Source organism: Notolabrus celidotus, chromosome 8 (genome assembly GCF_009762535.1).
Source record: "Notolabrus celidotus isolate fNotCel1 chromosome 8, fNotCel1.pri, whole genome shotgun sequence".
Lineage (NCBI taxonomy): Eukaryota > Metazoa > Chordata > Actinopteri > Labriformes > Labridae > Notolabrus > Notolabrus celidotus.
Window position 1 is genome coordinate 22,152,833 of NC_048279.1, and position 21,939 is coordinate 22,174,771.

Consider the following 21,939-nt stretch of genomic DNA (forward strand, 5'->3'; position numbering starts at 1 on the left):
CCAAGTGAAAATTTGCTTGTTATGATTTCTTAAAATAAGATGTAATATTTAGAAAACTGTGATCTTAAAATAAGCAGGGAAAACTTAATTTAAGCAATATTTTACCATTATTTTAAAGCTTAGTGTCTTAGAATGAGACAGGAATGCTAACAAATAGTATTTTGTCACTCAAAAAAGATTTCTGCACTAATACATTTCACGTCAACTTCTTCATTTGAGATATATTCACCATAATTTGAGTTGTATTGCTCAAATGTTACTTGTTTAGTAAGTGTATCTTAAATCAAGTGCGATAAGACATTTTGACTAAAAATGAGACAATTTCACTTGGTAAGATTTTTAGTTTCTGTAGTGACAGCTTTGCGATGATTTCAGTGGGACCTGTCAAAGGACAGCAGATGTAAATTTGCTTTAAGCTAACTCTGGAAATGAATGACAACATTTTAGTTTAATATTGTACATGGCCCATTTTAAAATAGAATAAACTAAACTAAACTAAACTAAACTAAACTAAGTGGAATAAAATAGAATACAACTAGACTAAAATAAACAAAATCAAATCAAATAAGAGTCAGAAACAGTGGGTTAAACAGTTTATTGAATTTATTTCTGCTGTTCAGAACTGTTTGTCATCTCTGGCTGACTTAACAATAAGAAAAGAAAGAAAAAGAGTGAAGGGGGGAGAGAGAGAAATAAAGAAAACTATCATCATTAATCAAAATTCATAAACATTAATGGCTTATGCACAACTTATCATTCCCCGTCCACCCCACCCTCCCCTATGAGAAAATTAAGGTATAAAATCCCACCCTTTGCCAAATACTAAAATGCTTAAATTGGGCAATTTTAAATGTCAAAACAAACATACAGTGACTAACTTCTAGTGAAAGAAAAACATATGTAGAAAATTATAATAACATAGAGGGGGGATATAAAGGGAGTAATAACACCAGGGGAGTTGTTGCATATACAACTTTCTAAAATAGTTACATGTTATGATTTAGAGTAATAAGAAATAATCATGCACTTTAACAAGCTGGTCGTCTGTTTCCAGATCTAAGTCACCAGTTTGGGGATTGGGGGAAAAAGATTGTGTTTATATATATGTATATCAACAAAAAAACAAAGAGGGGGAAAGACTGCTGATTGTATGCCACCATTCAACACCAAATCAAGATCCTTGAGCTGTATACAGAAAATTCAAAAGAACCTGATATGCACCCTTTTGCATGATGGCGTACTCCTGGATACATCACAGATGACATCTAGCACCATTCAAAAACAGAAAAAAACAACACATTTGTGAAAAAAAAGAGAGTGCTTTTTACAAGTCAGGCTAAAATATTCACATAGCTACAGTGAAATGATGAATATAAAGAGTTCAAACTGCAGGGGTGTTATTCGTCTTCACTAAATGTTATGAACAGTCATGAAATACAAACATGAAACAATATTTGAAGGGGGTAAGATGACAAGATAAAGTTTACCTTGCTACAGAAAAACGTCATGCTATAGTGTTTTAAATATTGGCAGTCAAAAAAAAAAGAGGACAAGTTAGTTGTAATACCTGGCTGCTGTAGAGCTAGAAAACATTTCACTAAAAAGGGAGTCAAATTTGAGATCAACTCAACTGAAACGTTTCCAGGAAACAAAACAAAAAGCGTTTCAAATTTGATTTCCAGTCTGCAGTAACAGGGACAATGCAAACAATAAATATGTTATTTCTTTTCTTATGACACAAGCATCTGATCATGTCCATGCAGAATTAGTTTCCTGTTGAGTTTCTTTCTTAGTGACCCTAAGAGGTAACAGTTGTATTAGTCTCATATTGAGATGAGAATATGATAAATGTTTTTTTGTCTTTGAGTCCTGCCACAGTTCAGCTCACTTTTTTTTTTTTACTTGGTTGTATGTTTATTGCAGAAAACAATGAGGCAGATGGTTTGGGAATTTTAGTTTAAATGGTCAAGTATTGATGCACTTTGCTGCGCTCGTCTTACAAAAGTCAGATTTTTTTTTAGTTACACGCGTCTTTTTGCAAAGCTTATGTACACCGAGATGCCGAGTCAGGCCCAAGCGCTCCCTATATGCCATGCAAATGCTAAATTAGTGTTCCTTTGGTTATGTAAAAAAATCTACATGCATCTCATACTTTACAAAAATAAAAGTATAGAAAATTACCGTTAGAAATTATCTGAAAATTCTTCTTCCAATGTAAAAAAGCATCACTTGTCATTAGTAATATATTCATATGTATTAATATCTCATTTCTTACCTCCATCTAAATTGTATATTAAAACTATGATCAACTATATTCTTTTTGCACTTGTTACACAGTGAAGTTCTTGAGCTGAATAACTGAAGTACTGAATATTTAAAGTGTGAGAGGAGAAGAGGTCCTCAAAAACTCCCACACATAAAAATATCAGGAAAATATTAAATATCAAAACCCTTCAAGAAATGATTTTCTAAAAATTTCCTTCAAGATTTCATTTAGGTCTCCTGATAGGTCTGCATAGCGTGTCATCATGTACATGTGCAACATGTGTATTACATGTTTTTACAGGATTCTCTTTCAATGAAATGGTTTAACCTAACCTGGATTATTCTCCGCTGTAGTCTGGGGTTCCTGTGTTGCAGGAAACCTAAGTGCTTTGAAAACGCACAGGCTTGAGAAAAGAAAACACAATTCGATAAGAGTGTTTGACAGTGGAGGCATACTGCTGTCTGATAATACTTGGCCAACCAATCACTTGTTGGCAAATACATAAACCCTTGAATGCCCCATGTAAAAATTCACTGATCACATTTCTTCATTTTGTTAGATTAACTGCACATCAGGGATTTAAAAAGAAAAAGGAAAACACACCCTCTAACTGACATCTACCTCAAAACACCAAAAATGCCAAACTGCAAAAACATCCTCTCTTAAACTGTTCAATCACCAAACCTTATTGGAGAAAAAAATCACTTTCTTTAGAGTGAGCAACTTAAAATCGTACAGAAAATCTTAGTCCACAATTTGGGGAGATGTTTAGCCAACTTTTTTTATGCCTCCAGTCATCTAGTCTTTATCTTCCACCTGCTCATAGCACGGTAAACAGAAATCTTCTCCTCAGAAATCTCATCGACTCCTAAAGGTCAAACTTATTTCTCTGTGAGCCTTGCACAGACGATCACGGCATTTGGTCTTGGCGAGTTTCGGTGGAAAACTGGCCGCTTCTTCAAACACGCATAGTTGTTTGAGTTTTCATTACCAAAGCCCATCAAGTACCGTATATCCACCCTAAAGCTATTCAGGTGCAACAAAACTGAAACAACTCCCGGCAGTGGGGACTTAATGATTTGTCTTTTCACTCTGAAAATATTACGTCACACATCTTGAAACATAATCAGTTCAGATTTAGAAAAAATGGCGAGCAGCCAAACGGTTGTGTTATATTTTACAAAAAAAATTAGAAAAAAGTGTGCATAGTAGCCTGAAACTCCTCCCTGTCCCTGCATGTCTTGGCACATGACACAGGTGAGGTCTGGTTTTGTCTTTACAGTCCGAGAGAAGCATTGTATTTGAAAATAGTTATCTTCAGCCAGCAGGGAGGAGGAATGCATCTGTGAGGTTATCTTGATTGAAGATTAGTTCCTGCGAGAAAAAGATGATAATAAAGTCACGTGTTGGTTCTGATTTCGTTCATAAATACAAGTTACATAAGTGATGTACTTCAAACCTCGATTTTACCATCTCACTGAGACGAGGTCATTGATAAATATCTGTGAGTTAAAGGCTACAAATAACAAACATCTGTAAGCAAACATTTCAACGAGCCACTCTGGGCTCTGTAAAACATTTTAAGACAAAGAAAATCATCAAAATAACTTCAAAAGAGATCAATGAACACTAGAGTAATATTTCACGTACCTGGCTAACTGTGTGGTCAGCTGAGAGATTAGCTGGGCACCCAGCTGTGGGCGGAGCCTTGTGTGGTGGCCGGGTAGCCTTGGCCTCCAGGCAGTATGGGGTCAAAGTTGAAGTCTATTCCGTCTCCGTCCATGAGGTCACTGTTGATGATGTAGTCAACGTCACAATCCAGGTTCTCAGTAAACATGTCTATGTCCAAGTCTGTGGGCAGGCGGTCCTGACTGGTCTGGAAGCAGGGTGGAGCTCCAAATGGACTCATTCCCTGCAGACTCAGACCTGGATTGGCTGATGCAACAGGCGCTCCATGATGTGAGCCCAGGACTGGCCCTGGTGCATGTTGGGTTTTAAGGGCAGAGAGCTGTGATGGATCCTGAGAAATACCTGGAAGGATCATCCCCAACCCCATCTGAGAGTGATGCTGGTGTTGCTGTTGTGGCTGTTGTTGTTGCTGCTGGTGGTGCTGCTGCTGCTGGTGGTGAAGATGGTGCTGCTGTTGCTGCATTTGGGCCTGCAGACCCATAGGGGAAACCGTGTTCGGCTTAAGGCTTTTAGCCATTAGCAGCTGGTTGGGTTTTGCCCCAACACCCACCACTGAGGAGCCCAGGCCCATCAGGCCCACCCCTCCAGGACTGGGCATGAGGGGGTCTACCTGGGACATCATGACATCACTGGGTGGAGGGGAGTCAGAGGTGAGCAGCGCCTCCAGGCTGGAGGGAACGTGGGTGCTGTAATGACTGCTTCCACGTGAGGTGGAGGAGGGCATGGGGTTGAAGAGGGAGTTGCTAAAGGATGACGTCTCCTTGCTAGCGGGCCCACACTGAGACATGGAGGTCTGGGTCCCAGTGTGTGAGGGGGCCTGTTGGACACTGGATGGTTGCAGCTGATGGAAGGAGGAGAAGCTTGAGCCACGAGGCAGTAGGGTGGAGGCAGAGGGTAGCGGAGTGGGAGGTGCTGGTGGAGCTGTACTGGGACTCGCTCCTCCCTGCGGCCCAGTCATCAAAGTGAGGCCATCAATCAGATCCAGCTCCTCCATTAGGGTCTCTGTGAGAGTGGGGGTCAAGCTGCTGGCTGAGTAACGCCCCAGCAAAGAGTCCTCAGGCAGGTTATCATCGTCCTCCTGTACAGGAGCGATGGGGGACAGGCGTCCACTAAGGGTGCTAGCGTTAGAGCTGGTACGGGGGCGAAAGGTGGTCCACATATCGGAGTCATCCAGGCTGCCGCGGGACGAAGGACTGCTGCTGTTTACTGCCCATTTAGGAAACTGTTGAGATGAATTAGGGCTGTCTGCACCACCTGAGCCTGTGCTGCCATCAGCGCCTCCAGCGCCCCCCAAACCTCCTGCTGCTGCTTTCTTGGTCTGCTTGGCCCTCATGCGGCTCTTCAGCAGTTTGCTGCTGTTGTCCATGGAGGCCGCCCTGCGGCGAGGAGCTTTCCCGGTCTTCCCTCCCTCTGGATTGAGCATCCACCAGGAGCTCTTTCCTGTTGACTCATTGTGGACCCTCAAAAACTTGTTATGGAGTGATAAGTTGTGGCGAATGGAATTCTACAAAAAGAAGAGGAAGGAAAAGAGGAAGGAGAAGACACTTTAAGTAATAAAAATCAGGGGCGTCCTCTCATTAAAACATGGTTTCATTTGATGACCAATCACTGCAACTAAACAATTTGCCAAAGTTCAAGTCTTCCCTCCAGTTACATTTATTCTAATGTTGGTATAGGGTTGCAGTTAAATCACACAAAAAGTTAAAGAATATTTTTTTATGTAATCTTCATCCCTCACGTTATTTTCATTATTTATTTTTATTTTATTTTAACAGCAATATTAATAATAATGATAAAAATATATATGATTAGCATTCTTATTCTGTGGGATGCTTCCTGTACTGTATTTGTCCCAAACTGTACAGCCCAAATTACGACTCATGACACTTAATTAGCCTCCAACTTTAAAAGAGGTGCAGTGAAAATGAACACCACCCACTGACTCACCTTCCAGCCAGCTGAGCTATTGCTGTCCCCTTTGTCTCTGAAGTAAGGCACAGTTTTCACCATCCACTCATAGATCTGCGCCAGGGTCAGCCTCTTTTCGGGTGAGTTTTCAATGGCCTGACTGATCAGATCTGCGTAGCTCTGATTCCCCCACGCGTTGCGCCGGGATGATCCTTTACGGGGTGTCGCGCCGGCTCCGCCCACGCCGGCCACGACCCCACCCTCCGCTGCCGCTGCTGCCTTCTCTGGCTCCGAGGTGATTTGCTGGGGCTCGGGCTTGTCCTCATCCGCGGGCGGGGTCCCGGCGGCGGATTCGGCGCCATCCGCCCCCTCCGGTTTGACAACCGAGATGTCCGGTCTAGGCAGGGGCCACGTGCAAGAGCGGGGTCTACTCTGTGGCTCGAAATCTGGGTCAATCGGGGGCACTGGTGAGTCCTCCATGACGGTCCTCTAAATTCCACTCGAGCAAAGATGTGAACCACTTAAAACATCTAACTTTAAAATGTAAAGTTAACTTTGTGAGGACGATGCGTTAAAAACACTTCCTGATAAAAACAATATGTTGAGCCACTGCGGGGTGTAAACAGAGAGGCCTAGAAAAGAGACGTAATAATCTGGACACACCAATGGCCTCAGTTAATCCTCAGATTGGAGATTAGGGAACCCATATAATCTCCTTAATAGTAACTATCATAAACCTTGCGATTTATGTAGAATGAAGAAGGGTCTCTTTGTTTGAATGTAGTAAAAACAAAAGTGGCAGAGTGGCAATGAGCACCAAAACATCTGGATCTACAGAGGTTTGTGCTCACCATGGGATGAATTACAAAAGTTTCCAGGTGTGTTGATATAAAATATTGCCATTCCTGACAGAAAAAGGATAAATATTGCTGAGTGGGTTAATGTTGTAAACAGTATATAAAACAGGTTCCCTTAATGTAAATATTCAAAAACTAATAGAATATCCTGACTTTTTTTTTCGTACCAATTATACAAATTCATACATAAATGATCTCATACAAGGCTGAGATTTTTTTAAATATTGTACAACTATGTAGAGTACCAGCAGGGATTAGCTGGCTACTGTTACAAAGGATCTTCTCAGGACAGCCCCTGTCCGTCTCCACTTGTAAACAACGTGATGTCAGGGCTTTCCACAAGCCGCAAAACCTCGAGCAAAACTTTTTAAAATATCCTGAAATGACCTTCAGATAGAGTCAAGCACAACGGGTTATACCAATGCCAAGTGGAAAATGTACAACCTCTGATTATTCTAAAAATGTTTTAAAATATATATATAAAAAAACAGTATATCGCCGCCGTCTCTTTGGCCTGTATGTTAGAGCAGCTGTGAATAAACAACCCAACTAATGTCTTGTGACAAACATGGAAAAAGAGATCAGACCTAGCTACAGGTTGAATGATATTTGAGATAATATCAAAAGAGAAATAATGAAGGGATGTGCGTAAAGTGAAGTCCGTGCTTCAGGTCTGCACGATCCGCCACATTGCGGCCAGGCGCATGTCACCATCTGCCATGTTTCTCCTCCACACGATGCTCGAAGAAGCGCCTTTAAAAGCTCTCCACCGAGGCCCGGAGCCCCGCGGATCCTCTCCCCACAGTCCCTGGAACCGAACTATGAAGAGTATTCCCGCGTGTTAGATGAAGTTTGGTCACCTCGGAGGTCTGTCGGCTCCAAGTCGCCGCACTTTGGAAACAGCACGATAGCCACCGTAACGTTAGCTGGTTAAGCTCCTGCTACTCCAGAGTTTACTATCCGGGGAAAAGTCCATCAAATATCCCCGATAACTTCCTTTAAGTACTCAGTTTTAATCAGCGAAAGCTTTTGTCAAACTTTCTGTCGTTGCAGCCGCTCAAATATCCTTTTCTTCTGTATCTTTTTGACTTGTTTTGTTTTGTTTTGACTCGAGGCGAAGACTCCCTTCTGACGTCTGTTTACCACTGTCAAGCAACACGTTCTGCGCCTGCGCCAAGAGGATTTCTGGGAAACAGAGTCATTCATGTGACGGAATCGGCGTAAACACCGGTTGTAGGAGCAACATGTACCTGTAATGGCTCATTATGTAACGGATTCAAAAGTGTGCTAAGCCCCCGTCACTCTAAGGGCATTTGGGGTAGCCTGTTATAGATAATTACAGAACTGATAATAATAGACTGAGCCGTTAGACATAAAAAAAACCCCACATTGTTAATCACTTAATAATATATATATTTTTTTTTTACAATCAGTAGACTAATGCTATTTTTATAATATTTCTGGTCTTCCCAAAAAGAACATTTCTCAGCTTCAGCTGCTAGAATGCTGACAAAGACCAGAAATAGATTCCACATCACACCAATTTTAAAGTCTCTGCATTGGCTTCCAGTATCTTTTAGAATAGATTTAAGATCATTGTTTTGGTTTTAAATCTCTTAATGGCCTTGGCCCTTCTTATTTATTTATATATATATATATATATATATATATATATATATATATATATAGAGAGAGAGAGAGAGAGAGAGAGAGAGAGAGAGAGAGAGAGAGAGAGAGAGAGAGGAACTTTATTAATCCTTTTGAAGGTTCCCTTCAGATTCCAGCATCAGGTAACACCAGGTTTATAATAAAATAGCAGCAGCAATAATAAATAGATAGATAGATAATTAACTATAAATAATGAGTACTGCAAGCTTGTTTGAATTTTGTTTTGGTCAGTTCAGTTAATGCCTATTTCTCCCCCCCCCCCCCATCCTCTGTCCTCCTCCCGCCCCCCCTCCTCCCTCCAAGTGAGGAGTTATACAGACAATATTTATCAGATTTGCTTTTATCATATGAGCTGGTGAGAGCCCTCAGGTCTTCAGGTACTGGACTTTTAATTGTACCAAAAGTAAGAACTAAGACCCACAGTGAGGCAGCTTTTTATTGTCACAGCCCACGTCTGTGGAACAACCTACCTGAAGATCTGAGGGCTGCACTGAGCATAAACCTTTTTAAAAGCAGGCTCAAGACCTACCTTTTTGGTCTCGCTTTTAACTGAGTTTTAGTTTTATTCTTTACAATTTTATTTATTCATTTATTATCTAATTCAAATTTTAGTCACTTTTATTCTACTTTATTTATGTATTTGTTTATTTATGTACTCATTTATTTATTTTAAGTATAGCATCTTATTTGCTTTTAATGATTTAATATTTTAGTGTTTTATTATCTTAGAAATGTATTTTATTTTGGGGATTTAAATTTCCTGTGTTGAGTTTTAACATATTATTTTACCTCCAGTGTTTCCTCATTAAGATATCATGAGAGCATTTCCTCAGTTTGCTCAGCAACTTCTTTTTTCTTTTTTCTTTCTTTATTTTCTTTTTTAGTGTTTTTATTACTATTGTTGCATATATGTTTTCTTATCCTTCAGATTGTGGGGTAGGTTTGGGGTCGGGGCTGGGGGTGGGATCTTTTTCTTAATTTATTCTATTTTAAGTTGTTTTCATGTACAACACTTTGTGTTACAATGCCATTGTATGAAAAGCGCTTTATAAATAAAGTCTGATTGGTTGATAAGGTCTTGTTTAATTCGTTCATATTTTCTTCATGGCTGGAATTCATTTAAAAAAGATATGGACCATCCTCTGTAACATGTCCCCTCAAGACTGTTATGCACAATAAGTAATGAATATAATAGTTAAGAAATAAACATTTTCTCTGTCTGGGGTGGCCATGGTGTGGTACAAATGTTGTGTCATCAAGCATTTTGTGAACAGGAGGGTCGGGATAAAATTTAGCATCAAACTGCTTAATGAACTTTTCTTTTCCAGTATATTCAAAGATAAAGAAATAATACAATAATACAATTTGCACATTATGAAAAATCAAATAAATGCATTGACTATCCTCACTGTAACATCACTGTTCAGTCAATCTGCAACCTATGCTGCAGAAAAATAATTATAATAATCACGCAGAAATCAAACTGTTTATTAATTTTCTCAGTTATTCACTCAGTAACTTTAACACATTTTAATATAAATACATCTGTATTTATATTTATATTGAGACTTACAAAACAGTAAATTGGCCATAGAACTTAATCTTAGTAGTGTTTTAGTGTTCAGTGCAACTTCAGTAAAGTTACTCTCCAACATACTCCAAAGCTTGATCCAAAAAGGAAACTGGACTCGGAAGACAATTCATGAAGATATTACACCACTCTCCGGAAAGGCCTTTTCAGTTCTGAAGAAGTTCTGTCAGAACTGAAAAAGCCTTTCAGAAGAGAGGTGAAACGTCTTCAAGAATTTCTCCAAAATGCAGTTGCCTTTTTAGATCAAGCTTTGAATTACCAATTACCTTAATGACTGAGAAGCTTTGTAGCATCTCTCATACATAGTGTGAGTCACAGAAATCTAATGTCAGCTTTTATATCAAGCCAATACTCTTACCCTATAACAAGTTGTTTTTAATAATATAATGTTTATTGTTACTGTAAAATTGCATTCCAGTAGAGCATACTGCTAAATCACGGTAATGCACTATAACTGTTGGCATACAAGAAATCAGATTTTTATTCAATTTCCTAATAACAGGTTCGAAGGATAAAAATCATGAAGAAAGACACTGTAATAGCTTAAATTAGCGAGTAAATGATGGGTTAATCAGGTAGAAAAAATAACATTAAGAGACATTTAGGGATGTAGAAAAATGCACACAGCATAATTGACACTACTTAACTGATACAACCCTTTAGTCACACAGATCACCTGTGTACAACACAGTAGGTCATACACTGTACGATCTCGTGCTGTCCAGTTAGGCACAGAACATCTGAGGACATTTTGTTTTATTGCCGTGGATTAAGTTGATAACATCAGGACTCACAGCTTGATAAGAGTTGTTTTTCTTGATACTGAGGTGTGATTCTGTTGATGATTGTCTTTCTGGACTGGCAGAAGTCTCAATGATTTTCTGCTTAAACTCTTATTTTTTGCGCAGTGAAATAAAATGTGCAAACAACCTATTCAAAATGCTATATGGTGCCTTACTGAGTTATCTTATCTTAACTTAAATCCTTTATTGCACGGTAATGCTTTTTAAGAATATATGACCAGGAATACTATGTGTTATAGCCTACGTGTATTTTTGTTTAGACATTTTTCTTTGCAATTGATTCTATTTTTCTCACTTGTGATTCTCTCTGAACATCATGATGAAGAGCCAAAAGATCAGTAACAAAAATTACCATTCAAAAATTTAAACTCAAACATAAGTTTCCTTTCACATCCTGCACTGTCTTCTTAGTTGAGTCACGACAGAAAACAGGCTGGCTTTCTATTTGAAATGTTGTGGCTCCAGGTGTCCATGACTCACCTCAAGGCTCACACTATCAACATCAGGAAGTGGGGAGCATGTACATTCTGCAGGTAACCATACAAGTAGAGGACTAATCCTACCCTAGTGCTGAGCAGTCTCATGTTTAGATTAGCATTTTGCCTGGTGTTGCATGTATATTCCACAGGCTGGAACAATACATGGATCTATCTGTTATTCCAGATGAACGCACAGGAATTTCAGCATATGAAGATCCTTTAAGTGTGCACATGTGGTCAGGTGATGATCCTCATGAAAAAACTCAGTATGCTGAAGAATACCTGTGTGAAATGGTTGGAGTAAAAATCTAATTATGTGACCTTAGGTTGTAACTATTTGGGCTACTAAATAATCAGTCAACTTTGTATTTTTTTGCATGATTGGGCATTTATTGTTGAATGTAGACTAAACTTTATGTTCAAATAAATAATTTGTAACTCTGTTTAAACTTAGATTAGATTAGGTTTATTTTGGTCTGCATTAACAACCAATACTTCCCTCCACAACATAGGAGCCATGTAAAAATCACAAATAAAAGCAAAAATAGAACAATCACTGAGGGATTCATCAAGAAAAAAAAAATATATATATAGACATATACATACACACACATATTGATATGTACATGCATACCTACACATACACATGCATACATACACAAGTACATTCATGCATACATATAAACATGCATACACATCCACATATATTTTAGTCAATCACATGCTGACCAAAAAAGTGTAGGCTGACACCAAGGCTTATCCTGCCTAACCTTTAACATAACTTATACCGTATAGGCAACATTGTGTAAGTAATTATGTTATTTTATTTTGTTTGTTTGCTTTATGGGCATTTTTTCGACCGCAGGAACTTTACCCCGGGGGTAGCACTTTTCAAAGGTCCTGGGACTTTTGGTTGAACGTTACGGTGTCTGTGGATTTTACACAGTTGTTGAAACACAGAGGGAGTTCCTGGGAATGCATACTTATTAAGATTTTATTTTATTTAGTATAAAAATAAATGTCTCCATACTTCACTGGCCTGATTTGCACAATCTACCTGGGACTTCAGCCCGCGGTTACCCTCAGACAACTCTGGGGGCACAAGAACCTTTGAGTTCTGGGGAAAGTAGTTCTGGGGGCTAAAAGACCCTGGAACTCTTGGTTGAAATGCACCTTGTGTCTGTTTGTTTTTCTGTTGTTTTTTTGTTTCGTCTTGCTTTTGTTTGTTTGTTTGCTTTATGTCTGTTTGTTTTTCTCTTTTTTTTTTTGTTTCGTCTTGTTTTGTTTGTTTGCTTTATGTCTGTTTGTTTTTCCGTTGTTTGCTTTTGTCTCGTCTTGTTTTTTTTTGTTTGTAGAATGGGATGGAGGGGGGGGTATTATCTTCTGAATGTTCTATATGTCTTCTGAAAAAATCTATACATAAAGTATTTAAAAAGAAACACATGGTTAATTGTGGCGACAGTGTCCCAGGGCTGCCATTCCTTGTTTAGTACTTCATCTCCCAGACGTCTTCACGGTCTCTCCCTGTGTTTACAACCAGCTGACATCCGGCGTCTTCCCGTCCATTAGCTACCGATACCCACAGTCAACGATATCAATCTACATTCGATGTTTTCCTCCTGAAAAGCTCCCACCTCTGATTCGTCAACTTAACTGAATGCAAAATTCCATAACATTCATCAGATGCAGGTAAGGTCGGCAGGACGGATAGATGCTCACATACAGCCCGAAGATAGCTAGCGACAGACAGAAGCTAGCACTTCAGCTAAAGGTAGCTTTCTCTAATCGCAGGGTTTCGACATTTGTCAGGGATAAACTCGGTTCTCGTGGTAGTGCTGTAATGAGATATTGTTTCTGATGATCGCAACATCAACTATGTTATCGTTTAGATTCGGTTAATTTTCAACAATGATTGAATCTAGATCAGAAGCGTTAGCCTGCTAGCTTAATTAGCTTAACAGTAAGATCCTGGAGGGACTAAGCTGTTAATCTCACCACTGCTGAAGCTAAACAAGCTTTTTATCTCAATTAGCTTTAACAAGGTGAAATGAGCCTGTGTGGTTACTGTTCATAACATCGGGGACATCATCGTGCAGGTTTGACAGTGTTGTGATGCGACTTGCTAGCTCTCTGGATAATGGTTTCTGCAGTGAAGTGATGGTGCCAGGCAGTGAGAAGCAGCCTCACAGTGAGAAACAGCCTCCTCACAGTGTTTGTGTTGTTTGTGTCAGGGCTTTGGCCCCGTCTCCAGCAGCTGAAGCACGCCAGTCCCGTCCTCTCTGATCCACGTCCACGGCCATCACACTCACTGAGCCATGACCACCCAGAGGGATCTTGATATGGTGAGTGCGGGTCTGCCACCTTTCTTTAAGTTACCCAGGTGGTATCCTTTGTTTGTCGACTCTGTAAGTTACCTCTGCATTGTTGCCTGTGACATGAGGTGTCAAAGGGATTCACATTCATTTCTCAGGTAGAAGTGTAGATACTAGGGTTTAAAAATACTTCTGTAGAAGTTGAAGTATCAAGTAAAAGTGTAAAAGTACTGGTTTCCAAACTACTTAAAGTATAAAAGTAATGTAAGAGGAAAAAAATGCCACTAAGGACAAAAGTTTAGGCTGCGCCTCAGGGGCCTATAGTGCACTACCCCACCTCCCCAAAAAACACGTTTCTGGAGGCCATAATGTCTATAATGTTATATTAATATGTTAATGTTGAAATATTTGGGTTGCACCTGTTTCAGCCGCATTTATGTATTTAAGAGTGGATTTTGCACTTTGACAGTATCTTTGCATTTGTTGGTAGAATTTAGAACGACTGTTGTTTCTTTTTGTGTATATCTCAGCAAATAAGACTCCATATTCAGTAAAGTGGACATAAATACAAGTTTGCTTTTTCAGAGTTTTTCCTTAACTTTAAAAACATGGTTGACATAAATGTTTACATAAATTACAATGCAAATACATTAAAGAACCATACATGTGTGTTACTGAGCATTAACGTGTTTCATGGAGCGGAAGATATGATGATGACTAGTTGCCTATAAGTATTTTAATGGTGCAAAAAGTCAAACTTCACAGGCATGTTATTAACAACCTTTATTTGAATGTAAATGTACATAAATGTTTTTGTTTTTTTTTCAAAAGATGACAAGCTGAAAAGAAATAAGAGTCTATTTTGAAAATGTAAGGAGTAGAAAGTACAGATAATTGCGTGAAAATGTAAGGAGTAGAAGTAAAAAATCGGCTGAAAAATAATTACTCCAGTAAAATATAGATACCCAAAATTTCTACTTAAGTAAGGTAACAAAGTATTTGTACTTTGTTACTTGACACCTCTGCCTGTGACATGTATTACCTTGTAAAGGAGTGATTCCTTTGAATTATCATGCTGATAATTCTTCATAAATGTTCACCTCAGTCAAAATAATTCCGAGTTTAAACACAAGGGAAGGAGGGGGAGTCATGGATTAGCCACAGTGCACAAACACTTAGCTGGGACAGTGACTGCTGTTCCTGTGAACACCATCTGTCTAATCTCAGTTAAAACGTTGCCCTACTTTCCTTTCAAGGTTTAGACCCCAATTGATTGTAACCTCTTGATAAATCCTAGTTACCGTCCTCCCCCATCATCGGAATGGACAACACTGATTGAAAAATGGAGCAGAGAGGAAAGTCAAACAGAGATTCAATTTACTGTTAATTAAAACCTCTGTCACTTGATTGTCTTATTTCACTAAGAAAAGCTTGCAGATATTTGTGTAGCTGTGACCTGCTTGTTTTTTCTTGATTACCAAAAACTGAAAGTTACCACTTCATATAGGTTTATTTGTCCATTGAAAGTTTGCTTTTTTATCCTAATATGTATGACAGGGATCATCACGGAGTGGTGGAAACATTAGTCACCGAAAGTGAACTCAAGGCCAGCAATGAAATTATGAACAACTTCATTAATACATCAAATATGTAAAAATAATTAGAACAAAATGCCTGAGCCGCTGGTTATGACCTCTCTATGTAAAGAAGGGCAGCTTTACTCTGTTTTACTTAATTGTAGTTGAATCATTTTTAGTTTCTCAGCTTTTAGTTAGACAAAACCAGAACTCTTTTGAAGATCATATACATACACTGGGAGCCGTTTTAACCAACAATTCCCTTAACTGAATGAAAATGTATCAGATTATTCTCTGCGTTGATGTATTGCTTAGTGCTTTGAAACACGCATCTTTTGTATTTATAGCATACATTCTTCAAGTCAGAATATTCTAAAAAACCCAGTTGATGATGAGAATAAAGTGTTTCATCTGGAACTCCTACATCAGGTGAAAGCAACACAACAAAGCAGAGAGGGATTTGATGGATCATCTCTTTTGGCAGTTATCACAGAGCATAAGCTTGTGGTTGGCCTAATGTTTTCAGGAAACCCACCCAACATCAATATGAATAAGCCCTTGGTAGCTCTTTTAACCTTTAAAACAAGTGATTCACCACAGTTTTGGGGGATTTGTCTTTCTTTGGCTTGGAGAACCTCTCTGGATGTTGCCATGAGAAACCAGGCAGATTTGACTTTGTTTTTATTTTGTTGGGGATGAAAGGGATAGGGACGGGGATGAGGACAAAGCCTGTTAATGATGACATGGGTATGTAACCCCACATTGAGGTTATTCAGTTCAAAGGGGGAGGGGGCAGGGCATAGGACCACCAAGGGAGGACTGTATTTGTAAACAGATCAGAGAGCAGGGCTGTTCCTCCCTGACGTCACACCTCGTGGTTAAGTCTCTTTGTTCTTTGCTGTGATTTGCGAACCAAGGAAAGTTCATGTGGCACCTTGTTAAGAGGCGCGCATGTCGGGGAAATCAATCCCATCCATACATTCTGACTCCTCAGTGGAGATGTACCCCTAAAAAGATTTACATTCTGGCATAGTAATATTTGAGAGTGCTGTAATGATTGATGAGAGATGATGGATTAATGGATTAATGAGGAACAGTTCTTCTTGCAGCATAAATTAGATGACTTAAGTCCAAAATGGATCAATAATTTAGGTCAGAGGGGTGTTTGGATCCTTATGGGGACCTGATTAATTTTACACTGTAGAGCAAGTGGACAAATATATGTCAACCACTGGACATCAGCATCAGTGTGAAAGATTACTCATGTTCCCTGACTTCATATTTCAGTTTAGAGAAACAGAAAAATACTTTTCAAGTTTACAGTAGATCTCATAAATATCCCAAAGGTGGGAAATGTTTCCACTGATGAAAAATAATGACAGGAAAAAACATAGTTAACCAGAAAATCTCAACTCATGTACATTCTATTGTTAATAACAATAATAATAATAATAATAATAATAATAATAATAATAATAATAACAATAACAATAATAATAATAATAATAATACATTTATTTATTGAGTGCTTTCAATCAAAGTGCCTTACAGGTGTCAACTCCTAAAAGAAAACTACAGTGTCTGATTCTCCTGCAGTTTTTTCACATTTTATACTTATTTGATGTTTCACGGATTCAAGGATTTTTATTGTCGTACCAATACAAGCTGTCGCATGTTATGGGACGAAATTTCTTTTCTCAGGTCCCATATAAAGCCACAAAGAACACACACTTAAAGGAAGACATTAGTAAGAAATATGAAGATTTAAATGCAATATTATATATTTCTACATTACACCACTCACACTTTATCTTGTCTTTTGTGTTTAACTGCCCTTGCACTTGATTTACCTTTTTAATGATAGTTTTTCGTTTCCCTATTTGGCTGAACTTTCTGTGTCTATTTTTTTTGGCGTCTCCTCCACCATCTTCATTCCTAACCTCCTGGCCTGAGGTCAGTTGTTTGGTCTGGTGCTTTCCTTTGTTTGCTCTCAGAACCTCATTGGTTGTGTTCTCTGAATGTTTTGGATCATTGTCCTTCATTTGGCAGACTTTATTAATCATCAATAGTTCTGCACTAATGACTGCTAACTGTAGAGTTTTCCCGCCCACTGTGTCCTCTAATTATTTTGTCTTATAGCAGAAATCATCAGAACAGTTACGATACTTATTATGGTCTGGAGAGTCCACATTTCTTTGTCCGGTTTTCCTTGTTAGACAAAGATAAAGCAGAAAATCATGACAGTCTAGAAGCAGGAAAAGGTCATAATGTTCAGCATTTTATTCATGAAAAATGTATGACAATTTCATTATCAAAAGGGTGAGGATCAGCTTGTGTTGATCATTTGGTTATTAAGTGTGTCAGCTCTCCTTAAATGTCTGTTTGTGATGGTCTCCTGATGTTCAAGTCATATTTAGGCCTTGAAGGCATGTTGGACAAGAAACTAGATTTTTTTTCAACAGATTGGTTTGTGTTGCCCAGAGGATAAAATGTGGTGGAAACCCCGCTGGTAAAGACCCTCCCACACACATATGCACAGTCCCCCCTCGGGGGCTATGCACTGGCCATGTAAATTTAATAACGTGGCCCAGAGCTGTCTGGGACACCTGGGGTTATCGCATTAGGCCGACAGCCCGGAGAGGCGCTCGTGGCGCCCTGAAACTAAAGGGCCAGTGTTTCCCCCTCAGCCCCACCCTTATCTGTTGTCGTCTCTGGCAACAGGGGCTCACTTCAGTGTAAGCCCTCAGTGAATGAAGTGGCCCAGTCACAGGGTGGAGATCTGCGGTGGATAAATCTAATTAGACTGGAATGCCCGTCTCTTCACAGCCCTCTGAAGGTCACCTCATGTCTGAAGAGGTTAGAGGAAGTGGAAGGATTCTCCTACCACTAATTAAGGAAAACTTAATTGGAGGTTTGGTATTTGTGTTGGCTGATGTGACGTTTCTGTGGACTGAGGTTAATCTGTTTTTGTTTGCCGTTGTAGGTGCACCTGCGCCTCATCCTGGTCAGTGGAAAAACGCAAGACTTCACTTTCTCCCCAAATGACTCGGCCACAGACATCGCCAAGCACGTGTTTGAGAACTGGCCTGCAGGTACGTTTTAAATACCTGTGTGTTCTTGTTTCCTTGTTTGTGTGATTCAGAGATTTTATTGCTTTGTCTGAAGTAGTCCATCTGATCTACTCATCCCTTAACTGACACATTAGTGTGAGTTTCAGAGTTTAATTTATTATGAAAGCATTAACTATCAGAGTGATGTTATTCATATCAACATGTGTTTATCATTTATGACCTTCAGCTATATCAATGATGTTACCTAAATCTTGTGTAAACTGCTTTTATATAAAGTCTTAATAAACACACACAACATTTATAGATTTTGTTTCTAAAGAGACAGAACTTCTAAATGTCCCAAAGTCACCATATGGGTTATACTATTGTTATAGTGTTGAGTGATGATGGAGCTCAACCAGTAAGGGGCCAGGCCAGTCAGCCTACATTAGTGTATTGCAGATGTATTGATACTTACCTACATAAATAGTATAAGTCCCTCTGATTGGCCTGTGTTTATATGTCAAAATAAACCTGTATTTAAGGAGATCTAGCAATTCAGTGAAAGCCAGCATGCAGGACCGGGTCCTTAATGTTATCAATGAGTGTCATACTGGCATCACTTGACATCACACCTGACATCTGAGTGTGACGTTTTTCTCATTTATGTACTTTCAGTTTTGTACTCAGGCAGGGATATGACAAACTTCAACTATCATCTATTTGCAAATGACATTATGTGCATGACTCGTTTCATTAGCAGTTCAAAGACATATTTGTTACTCGCCGTTGAATACCCAACATACAAAGAGACTATGGTTCCCCTTGTTGTTGTTAGATTTTAAAAATACATCAGTATTGGCCTGATAAATCCAGTCTGGGTGTGGCCGGAGAATGTCATGTCATGTCTCTCTGCTCTGTGACAGGATGGGAGGAGGAGAGGGTGAGCAGTCCCAGCATACTGCGCCTCATTTTCCAGGGACGCTTTCTTCATGGCAACGTCACTCTGGGAGGTAAGATCATCTCAGCTCAAAGACACCATAACCAACATGAGTCTAAACACAGTTAATGCTACCTTTATGGATATATATCTTGATGAAGACACTCCTGTGGCGTTGATTGAGTTTTTTAAGGTTACCGTGCACAATGGTAACTATTAACCTCTTGGTTTTATAGTTTCACCACTGTTTTCAGGGAAAAGTTGGAAAATGTTCTTTATTTACTTCCCAGTTTAAAAAAGAAGAAATATGAGAAAATTAAAATATGAGAAAAATAATTTCACAGTAGATGAACACATCAATCAATCAATCAGACTTTATTTATAAAGCGCTTTTCATACAATCGCATTGTAACACAAAGGGCTGTACATAAAAACAACCTAAAATGGAAGCCCGACCCCAAACCAACCCCACAATCCTAAGGTTAATAACACAATACATGCAACAATAACAATAAAAACAATAAGAAATAAATACATTAAATGTATTAAAAAAGAAGTTGCTGAAAGAACTGAGGAAACGCTCTCATGATATCTTAATGAGGAAACACTGGAGGTAAAATAATGTGTTAAAACTCAACACAGGAAATTAAAATCCCCAAAATAAAATACATTTCTAATATAGTAAAACACTAAAATATTAAACCATTAAAAGAAAATAAGATGCTATATTTAAAATAAATAAATATTGCATGCATAAATAAAGTAGATTAAAAGTGACTACAATTTGAACTAGATAATAAATAAATAAATAAATAAAACTGTTAAGAATAAAACTCAGTTAAAAGCGAGACTAAAAAGGTAGGTCTTGAGTTTGCTTTTAAAAATATTACATGCGCTGGAGCACAAACGGGGCCTCCAGAACTTCACTAAAGGTCAGTAGTGAAGACGAATTCAGCATCACAGAAATAGGACATGAACAAACTAACACTTCTGTTGTCATAGGGAAGATTGTCAGTTGAAGTTATTTCCTTTCACTTCACAGTATTCCTATTCTTCAAGTGCAGCTGAGTCAAAACATAGTGTACTCCGTTAATGAATGAGTAATTAAAAGTTACAGCTGTTACTTCTACAACTGCACCTTATTTTTACAGGTATGAGGGTCTAAATGACTGACCGGTGTAAAAATCCCTCATCTGACTCTGATTGCTGTGACGTGTTCATTTCATTTAGCTGCTCGACATTCATTGAAAAGATCCTTTCAGAGTAGGCTCTCCTGTTAGAGAGGATGATCCTTGTTGTTAAACCAGACACGGGGGTCTTGCACAGGAAAGTATCTGAAAAAGACTGACACTGTATGCATGTCCTTTTTTTTCTGAAGCTGTGATTGTAGTGTTTATTGCCCACTGAAAGTGAGGGTAGGGTTTGATGTCACTAAAAGTAAAAGTGTCTGGGACTCGCAAAGACATAAAGGAGGAAACTAAACTCACTCTGATTGCCTTCAGCTTGTGCATCTCATATGGAGCTGTATCAGACCTGTGACATGTGCTTGGATACTAGAGGATCATAGAGAAAAATACTGCTCATAAAATAAAACAATTAATACTTTTTGTTCAAAGCTCTAAAGCTGCCAGCGGGCCGGACCACCGTCATGCACTTGGTTGCCAGAGAGACTCTTCCAGAGCCCAACTCTCATGGTGAGAATCTTTGTCTTTGTCTCTTTGTTATATAGTAAAATAACAGGCAGAGTGAAGTCAGTCAAAGTAAACAGCTCTTTTGTTTTAGATCAAGTGTTTGAGTTTTTACATATACTGTCATGAAGGTTGTTACTAACCTCTCACTGGCCTCAAAAAGGAACTCTGCAGAGTGATTTGTGCTTTCTTTATATTTTAGCTGCTTATTCTTCTTTTAAATCTCACCTCGTGTTTCTTGTCTTGTTTTTGTAGGTCAAAGGAACAGAGAAAAAACCACAGAGAGCAACTGCTGTCTCCTCTTGTAAAGCAACTGAAATGACATCCCTTTATCCGCTACCTTAACTTCACACAAAAACATCCACACACATACACGCACACAAACAAAAACACACAGACTCATGACATTAGAAACATATACACACCTTTTCCTCTCCTGCCTGTCATCCTGTCCGATCTGGATTAAAATGAATCACAGGATGGTTTGGCCGTTATCTGCACCAATCCTTATTTTGTGCCAATTGTTGACTCTCAGACCTAATACTTTAAGGATTTTGCTGTAATTCATCTATTTTTTGAAGCTCCTGATGTTAAACTGTATCATGGACATGTTTGCTCCTTGACAAGTTTTCCCGAGCTGTCAGGAACTCGTCTCTCTTCATGGACAAAGACTTGTCATAAAGGATTTAAGGATTTGTGGGCTATTACCCTTCCCTACTAAATCTTATGGTTGTTTCCCCAGGTCTTACTGAATGGTGTTAACCCTCTCATTGCACTTAACCGGTTTGTTAATCCAGAAGTGTTTACTGTGTTTCATTGCATCTTTCCCCTCCCAATTGTTTCTTTTGTTCTTCTTGGTCAGAGGGACAGACTTGTATTCCCTCACGTGGTACAAAATGTGCCATCCTCCTCATGAGATTGTTTCTGCCTCTCACTGACTAAATGACTGAACTGATCGGTTTGTATCAGCACCACCGGTGGCGTTTGTGCCATGACCTTAACGCCTGTTTGTTCCTGAAACTGGACCAATAGAAAAAGGACTTTATTTTGGAGGAGCTATGTGAACAGCTGAGGGGAAGTACAGGGTGCAGACCCCCAGCGAGCTTCATAA

General features: G+C 38.9%; 2 protein-coding genes across 3 annotated transcripts; one reads left to right on the forward strand and one right to left on the reverse strand.

Moving 5' to 3' along the window:
* Window positions 1-580: 580 nt before the first annotated feature.
* On the reverse strand, window positions 581-7,880 carry foxo4 (forkhead box O4). The gene is made up of 3 exons (XM_034690237.1): window positions 5,903-7,880; window positions 3,917-5,459; window positions 581-3,640 (listed from the first exon to the last, which is right to left on the reverse strand). Exons 1-2 carry the CDS (start codon window positions 6,341-6,343, stop codon window positions 3,945-3,947), a joined length of 1,956 nt encoding a protein of 651 aa, XP_034546128.1. The 5' UTR covers window positions 6,344-7,880; the 3' UTR covers window positions 581-3,640; window positions 3,917-3,944.
* A 4,817-nt stretch (window positions 7,881-12,697) lies between these two features.
* On the forward strand, window positions 12,698-21,338 carry ubl3b (ubiquitin-like 3b). Of its 2 annotated transcripts, none has more exons than XM_034690222.1 (6): window positions 12,698-13,032; window positions 13,493-13,603; window positions 18,134-18,242; window positions 19,127-19,213; window positions 20,757-20,834; window positions 21,084-21,338. In XM_034690222.1, the coding sequence occupies exons 2-6, from the start codon at window positions 13,577-13,579 to the stop codon at window positions 21,134-21,136; spliced, it is 354 nt and encodes a 117-aa protein (XP_034546113.1). In that variant the 5' UTR covers window positions 12,698-13,032; window positions 13,493-13,576; the 3' UTR covers window positions 21,137-21,338. The 2 variants fall into 2 exon arrangements, with proteins under 2 accessions (XP_034546113.1, XP_034546112.1); XM_034690221.1 differs by having other exon boundaries at window positions 12,699-12,950.
* Window positions 21,339-21,939: the final 601 nt, after the last annotated feature.